General features: G+C 48.0%; 1 protein-coding gene across 3 annotated transcripts in view; it reads left to right on the top strand.

Moving 5' to 3' along the window:
* Window positions 1-2,778: 2,778 nt before the first annotated feature.
* SPIRE1 (spire type actin nucleation factor 1) overlaps window positions 2,779-8,314 on the top strand; it is a 218,219-nt gene continuing 212,683 nt past the window's right edge. For 2 of the 3 annotated variants that reach the window (XM_039463522.2, XM_039463523.2), the window contains exon 1: window positions 2,817-3,357. In XM_039463522.2, the coding sequence (XP_039319456.1) occupies window positions 3,021-3,357 (337 nt within the window). In that variant the 5' untranslated portion in view covers window positions 2,817-3,020. Of the gene's footprint in view, window positions 3,358-8,314 lie in introns of all 3 variants that reach the window. The other variant, XM_039463524.2, reaches the window with a different exon arrangement.

Below are 8,314 nucleotides of genomic sequence, written 5' to 3'. Positions count from 1 at the left end.
ATTAGAGGGATGATTAAAAAAATTAACTTTTAAAAGATAAAGTTTGTATTTCCTTTTCTTTGCTTCACTCACTTGCTCCTTCCCTGTGTTGTCTTCAAGATTTATTTACTGCCCTATGCGGGGTTAGCAGGTGAATGGCTCATAGATTCCTCAGTTTATTAACCCATTTATCTTGTGTACTGGTGGGTAAGGCAAAGATAAAAACGTTTTTGACTGTACATAGTTGTCCATGTGCAATGGACAGCAGTATCCCATAAAGCCAGTAGGTGGTAGTGTTGTCCATAAAAGTAGACTCATTTTTATTTTTCCTGGCTTGTTCAAAATATTTTAAGCCAGTCTGTATTTTCAAAATCCACACAGGATAAATTTTTGAAATAGCAAAATTTGAGAATGTTTGTTTTCATTCAAGAGGACAGAGTTATATTTATACGTATATAGTGTCACACATAAGGAATTACATGTTTGCCTCTCCAGGCTTTGGCACACATAGATGTTGCATTTTTACAAATGAGATTATGAACCAATAATAAAGTGATGTTACTTTAAAGGGTTGTTTTGTATTTCTTGTAGTGAAATTATAATAAGTTGCTTGGGGAGCTTTCTTCTCCTCTTTCAATTTCTTTCTTTTTTTTTTTTTTGAGACAGACTTTCTCACTCTGTCTGCCAGGCTGGAGTGCAGTAGTGCCATCTCGGCTCACTGCAACCTCTACCTCCCGGGTTCAAGTGATTCTCCTGCCTCAGCCTCCCGGATATCTGGGATTACAAGTGTTCGTCACACTTGGCTAATTTTCTTTGTATTTTTAGTAGATACAGGGTTTTGTCATGTTGGCCAGGCTGTCTTGAACTTCTGACCTCAAGTGATCCACCCGCCTCAGCCTTCCAAAGTGCTGGGATTATAGGCGTGAGCCACCGCGGACCACCCTCTTTCAATTTCTTTCTTTCTTTCTTTCTTTTTTTTTTTGAGATGGAGTCTTGCTCTGTCGCCAGGCTGGAGTGCAATGGTGCGACCTCGGCTCATTGCAACCTCCGCCTCCCCATTAAAGCGATTCCCGTGCCTCAGGCTCCCGAGTAGCTGGGACTACAGGTGCGCACCACCACGCCTGGCTAATTTTTTTTTTTTTTTTTAAATAGTAGAGACAAGGTTTCACCATGTTGGCCAGGATGATCTTGATCTCCTGACCTCATGATCTGCCAGCCTCGGCCTCCCAAAGTGCTGGGATTACAGGTGTGAGGCACCGTGCCTGGCCCTTTTCCAATTTCTTTGTCTTCCTTTTTGTCCTGTTGCTTTTCATCCTTCTCCCCATTCCAGCTGTATATAAGAAAGTATCTTATTTTAATAAACTGTTAAAATTTTAAGGCACTGTTGTAGTTTCTACTGCAAGATGCAATTGTTGAGAGTGTGATTTCTAACACTTTACAGAAAACAGCCGTAAAGGGTTTACTGGAACTTAATATACATCGCCTACTTGGTTGATACTTTCAACATTCTGTAGGGCTTTCACACAGAACCAGCCTCAGTGGAATTTTATCGATTAAATTCATCTACCATTGAGTAGTTAAGAACTGTTTTATTGCATACTTAATGGGTTGAGGGGCAGAATTATTTCTTTTATTTTTACTTTTTTTATTATTATTTTTTTGAGACGGATTCTCACTCTGTAACCCAGGCTGGAGTGCAGTGGCACAATCTCGGCTCACCACAACCTCTACCTCCTGGGTTCAATCGATTCTGCTGCCTCAGCCTCCCTAGTAGCTAGGATTATAGGCGCCTGCCACCACGCCTGGCTAATTTTCTTGTATTTTAAGTAGAGACGGGGTGAGCCAGGATGGTCTCGATCTCCTGATTCGCCCGCCTCGGCCTCCCAAAGTGCTGGGATTATAGGCGTCAGCCACCGCTCCCAGAATTTTTTCTATGGCTAATTGCCCTCAGCTCAATTTTACCACTGTGATACTCATTCCACATGCTGTGATGAGTGTGGTACTGGAGCACCTGCAAATTATGTACTAGATGCTTATATTTCAGGCCTCGATTTGGCTTTTGGGAGAAGTCAGTGAGCAAAACTCGTAAAGATCCCAGTCTTCACGGGGCTTACCCTGAAGTTGGGAGTGGAGAGGGAGGTATTTAATCAACAAGAAATCGGAAAACGCACAGAGCCGCCGTGGGGTCAGGGTAAACTGCCGGAGGCTTTCAGGGCTTAGGGCCCAGCAGGGAGGCTTCAGTGGGCCTGCCTGCGTTTTCTTAGGCATCTGCTCCAGGCGGGTTCAAGTTCTCAACCAGATATTCGGCCATCCAGCGCCTCAGGAACTTCAATGCGGTGACTTCTCCCGCTGTGCAGGGCAATGACCCGGGTTGGCGCGGTCAAGACCCAGTCAGAGTCGGCCGGGGGCGTCCCTGATAAATACGACCCCCCTACTGCCCCTTCGCTCCCGACTGCGCTCCAGATCGCCCTCCCGCCCCTGGCCCCGCGTGTCCCCCACGCCCCACCACCCTGCTCGCCCTTCCCGGCCGCGCGTCCCTTCTGGACTGTGCGTCGCCGCCCTCACCCCCACGCCCCCCGCTGTGCGTCCCTTGCGACCGCGCATCACCACCTGCGACTCTGCGAGCCCTGCGGGTTGCGGACCGCTCCAGATCAGGCAGCCATCCCGCCGCGAGGCTCTCTTGCAAGTGCGTCTCCTACCGAGCGCGCAACCCCCGGCCCGTGCGGCCCCCTGAGGGGCGGGCGCTGGGCGGCGCGAGGAGAGGCGGGGCGGGGACGGGCGGGGCGGGACGCCGGACGCCGGACGCCATCGCGTCGCTACCGGCCGGCTGCGGTCTGCCCCGGTCTGCAGCAGTGTCCTCGCCGCCCTCTGCTCGCCCACGCCTCCCGGGCCCTCGCCTTGTCCCGGCGGCGGCGCGCGCGGCCGCGTTGGGCGGCGGCGGTTCGGGGGATGAGGAGGCGGTGGCGCGCGGAGAAGATGCTCCGGGGCTGAGAAGACGCCGGCACAGGGCGCTACTGCCGAGCGCAGCGCCCACCCGCGCGATGGCTCAGGCCGCCGGCCCGGCTGGCGGCGGAGAGTCGCGGGCTGAGGCGGTGGGCGGCGAGGGGCCGCGGGAGCCCGGGGCAGCGGGCGGCGACGCCGGGGGCTCGCAGGACGCACTGAGCCTGGAGGAGATCCTGCGGCTCTACAACCAGCCCATCAACGAGGAGCAGGCGTGGGCCGTGTGCTACCAGTGCTGCGGCTCCCTGCGCGCCGCCGCCCGCCGCCGCCAGCCCGGCCGCCGCGTGCGCTCGGCTGCGCAGATCCGCGTCTGGAGGGACGGCGCCGTCACCCTGGCGCCCGCGGCTGACGACGCGGGAGAGCCGCCTCCCGCTGCGGGTGAGGCCGCCGGGCCCCTTTCCCTCGCAGTCTCTAGGAACACTCCCGGTCAGGCCGCTTTACCCTCACAGTCCCTGTCTCTTCCGCCCCTGCCACCCCCAGTTCGCCATGGGAGACCCCAGGGAGGTTCTGGCCGCGGCCCTAGGGGAGGGCGGCGTCAGGCCCTGGCTCGGCTGGGGCTCTTTGAGATCAAAGCCTCGGGGCGGGCGGCGGCGCCAGTAGGCTGTGCGGAGGGCGTCGAGGCCGGCCTGGTGGGCCTGGGCCTGCTTGTCGGGGGGCCCTCGTCATTGTGCAGCCCGCACGACAGCTGCCCGCGGCGCGTTTGGGACCGGTGGGCTGGGCCCTGCTTCGAGCCAGCTGCCAGTGCGCCGCACGTCGTGGCTACTGACGCGCGGCCGGGCTCGCGGCGTGGGGAGGGCGCCACAGGCTTCACGCAGGGGCTCCACGAGGATCCTCAGAGCCGCCGTCCGGAACACCGCAGTCCTCCCGGGAAGCTAGCAGTGTTTCACGTTACACAACCTTTCCTCGGTTCCGAAATGCAAAGATGACTCTGAACCTTGAGGAGAATTCCGTATTTGGGGAGAAATGGAAAAATAGACTAAATAATTATTTTTGGCTCCTGGACATTAGAAAATACCGATTACTTTCCTGTATGTGAAAATTGGTTTGTGATGAAAAACAGGCTTGTAAAGTAAAATGTTGACAGGATGTCTGGATATATAGAGAAAATGGGCTTTAGTTACGTCATTGTCCAATGTAAATTTTTCAGGATTATGAACTAAACAGTAATTTATAGCGAAGGTTTACTCAAATGCTCATTGATGAAGAGGAGGCAGAGGTTGAGAAAAGGTTTCTCCCATCAGTTTTTATCTAATTCATTCTTTTGAGAGGCAAGTCTATTAAAAACATAGAAAAACAATCCACCCTCACTTTTAGAAAGTTGATAGAAGTGTCAAAATGCTTAAGATGAAAAATGTAGTATCGGATTAGTAAAATGACATTTAATGAAAACCCTTGTCTAACTTCATTTGAACAATATTCAACATTATAGTTACTCTTTCAGTTGCGCCAGAATATGTTTTTATCTTTTATTTTTTAGTGTCGATTAAGCAATTTGTTTATTTAAAGCCATCTTTCATGATTCTTTTGAAACTGTTTCAAATAGTTTTTTTGGTTGGGCTTATTGCTTTTAAACTTGGACTTGATTTAAGTGGGAAATACTTGCAATTATAATTTATAGTGTATTAATTGATATAAAAACATACATTTATAAAATACAGCATTGTTGGCCGGGCGCCGTGGCTCGTGTCCGGTCCCAGCACTTTGGGATGCTGAGGTGGGTGGATCACCTAAGGTCAGGAGTTTGAGACCAGCTTGGCCAACGTGGTGAAACCCCCGTCTCTAACTAAAAATACAAAAATTAGCTGGGCATGGTGGTGTGCCCCTGTAATCCCAGCTACTCGGGAGGCTGAGGTGGGAGAATTGCTTGACCTTGGGAGGCAGAGGCTGCAGTGAGCTGAGATCATGCCACTGCACTCCAGCCTGGGCAACAGAGTGAGACCCTGTCTCAAAAAACAAACAAAAAAAGCAGTATCATGCCTTGGGATTTAGCTATTTCCAGAGAAAAAAATGGTTGTTTGCAACCTGCTTTTAGAAGCAGCATTGGTAGTGGTGGTTTCTGGAGAGAACAACCCCCCAGTTTACATTGGCTTGTCACTTAATCTCAAAGTAGTGTACTTTTGTTGTCAAAGATGGATAGATTCTGGTGGGTGGGTTTTTTTTTTTTTTTTGGTCTGAACCTTATGTTGAAATGGATTATTTTTTACGTCACTAGTGTGAGTGATAACATGTTGACCTCAGTGTAATAAACTGTCTTTATGGAGAGAATAGTGAGTAGAGTTGTTCTCCACAATTCCTAATGGATTTTTAATTCTCTTTCTCAGTTCTGCTCATGACCTGTGCTACCAGTTATGGAGGAGTCCTCATCAAAGTTGTTGGTACAGGCTTGACCATTTTCTAATAACTAAAATTATTTAGGAAGTTCATACTAAAATATTACTTTATTTCCTTATGAGATTTAAGAACAGTTGCATGGCTCAGGAAGATACAAAGTCTTCTGAACATTTTATCTTGATTCTTAAACTTGAATAATTTAGTGTTGTGCACACTTAAACATTCTATCCCTTTTTTCTTTTTTCTCTCTCTTTCTTTTGATGAATAATTTGGTGTTGTGTATACTTAAAAATGTATTCCTTTTTTGTTTCCTCTCTTTCTTTGTTGACCAGGATGGTCTCGATCTCTTGACTTTCTGATCCACCCACCTCGGCCTCCCAAAGTGCTGAGATTACAGACATGAGCCACTACAGACTCTCTTTTCTGTTTTTAAGGAGTATTTGTATTCATAAGACTTCCATTGTAGGGAAGAGTTGGGGAAAATAAGTAAAAATACGTTTTTAAAAAACATTTTCTTTTTCCTGTATTAGGATTATATGTAGTTAGCAATCTGCAACATTTATGTTTTTGCATATTATTTATTGGTTTATTTATTTATTTTGAGATGGAGTTTCACTCTTTTTGCCCAGGCTGGAGTGCAACAGCACAATCTTGGCTCACTGCAACTTCTGCCTCCCAGGTTCAAGCTATTCTCCTGCCTCAGCCTCCCAGTAGCTAGGATTATAGGCATGCACCACTATGCCCAGCTAATTTTATATTTTTTGGTAGAGACGGGGTTTCTCCATGTTGGTCAGGCTGGTCTTGATCTCCTGACCTTAGGCCTCCCAAAGTGCTGGGATTACAGGCGTGAGGCACCCATCCTGATTTATTTTCTCAATGGAGGTTCAGGGAAGTTAAATGATTAGTAATTCTTTGAATCAAATCTTGGTGTTTTAGTTTCTAAGCTTTGTAGTATTGTGGAATGAAACATTTGGTTGAATTTGTATTGTGATTCCTCCCCTTCCTAGATGAGCGACATTGAGTAAGTTCCCCAGTCCCCCTTCTGTGTAAAAGCAGAATATATTGTTGTTTTCACAGCGTAGGGGTATAAGTGAGGATAATAGATGTCAAGTGACCAGACTTGCTGTATAGCAGGTGCTCAGTAGGTTTTAGTTTCCTTCCTCCCCTAATTCTGTATAGCAGGTGCTCAGTACGTTTTAATTTCCTTCTTCCCCAATCCTGTGGTCCTTTCTCACCACCATACTGTCTCTAGTCTCCAGCTGTTTTATGTTTTTGCCAAGAATTGGGGTAAATGTCAGGGTAAGGGTTTCTTAACTTCGGCACAGTTGGCATTTTTGGCTGAATAATTCTTTGTTGTGATGGCTGTCCTGTGCAGCATCTGTGATCTAATCTCTAACACTGGATGCCAGGAAGCCCCTCCCCTGCAACTGTGACATTTAAAGTCTCTCTCCATTGCCAAATGTTGCCTAGGGTGCAAAATCATCCCAGTTGAGACCCATTGGTCTAGCAAATGATGGTGGTGCCCAGGATTGTGTTCAGGATGGAGAAATGGATCCTGGCTGTAATCCTCAAGTGAGTGAATCCTTCTGCAGGCCATTGTCAACTCTGTTGTTGAGCTGAATGAATCATTTCGGTTCTTCCAGTACCAGCAGTGTCACTTCATTTAGTCCTTGGGAAGAAATAGCACTCCATAGGCTTTACTGACTTTCTGAGGGGCTGAATGTAGTAACTGATTTTAATTCTTGTTTACTTTTAACAGTATTGATACATCTGAGAATGGTTAGATTCAGTTTGAATGAAATAAGTAGAAATGTACTAAAGAAAAATAGAAAAATGATGAAAGATGTCAGAGGCGTGGAAATGAGACCAATGAAGAATTAGTAAGTTTATTTAGCATTCAGATAAAACTTAGACCAGGCGTCCCCAAACTACGGGCCCCACAGGCCGCGTGCGGCCCCCTGAGGCCATTTATCCGGCCCCCCGCTGCACTTCAGGAAGGGGCACCTCTTTCACTGGTGGTCAGTGAGAGGAGCACAGTATGTGGCGGCCCTCCAACAGTCTGAGGGACAGTGAACTGGCCCCCTGTGTAAAAGGTTTGGAGACGCCTGACTTAGACCATATTGCTAGCCTGGCCATAAAAGCAGCGTGATATAGGACAGAAAGAGAGAAATTCAAGAAAAAGGATGGCCGGGCGCGGTGGCTCAAGCCTGTAATCCCAGCACTTTGGGAGGCCGAGGCGGGCAGATCACGAGGTCAAGAGATCGAGACCATCCTGGTCAACATGGTGAAACCCCGTCTCTACTAAAAATACAAAACATTAGCTGGGCATGGTGGCGCGTGCCTGTAATCCCAGCTACTCAGGAGGCTGAGGCAGGAGAATTGCCTGAACCCAGGAGGCGGAGGTTGCGGTGAGCCGAGATCGTGCCATTGCACTCCAGCCTGGGCAACAAGAGCGAAACTCCGTCTCAAAAAAAAAAAAAAAAAAAAAAGGAAAGACTAGCTCTTTAGAGGATCTCTTGAAAGTAAAAATGATTAAATTATGAATATAATCTTAAAATGAACAGTATGTTTAAGAAGTGTTTCTGTGGGCCAGGCGCGGTGGCTCAAGGCTGTAATCCCAGCACTTTGGGAGGCCGAGGTGGGTGGATCACAAGGTCAAGAGATCGAGACCAACCTGGTGAACATGATGAAAACCCGTCTCTACTAAAAATACAAAAAATTAGCTGGGCATGGTGGCGCGTGCCTATAATCCCAGCTACTCAGGAGGCTGAGGCAGGAGAATTGCCTGAACCCAGGTTGCGGTGAGCCGAGATCGCACCATTGCACTCCAGCCTGGGTAACAAGAGCAAAACTCCGTCTCAAAAAAAAAAAAAAAAAAAAGAAGTGTTTCTGTGATGACAGGAGGATAGATTGCTTAGAATCAAGAGAGTTTATGATTCTTATTAGGTGGCTTATTTAACATTTTATTTTCTCCAGTGTTTATGCAGTTGTAGTCATAATAGGA

Source organism: Saimiri boliviensis, chromosome 13, assembly GCF_048565385.1.
Source record: "Saimiri boliviensis isolate mSaiBol1 chromosome 13, mSaiBol1.pri, whole genome shotgun sequence".
NCBI classification, from domain to species: domain Eukaryota; kingdom Metazoa; phylum Chordata; class Mammalia; order Primates; family Cebidae; genus Saimiri; species Saimiri boliviensis.
Note: the sequence above shows the minus strand (reverse complement) of the source record. Positions and strands in the feature narration are given on the sequence as shown.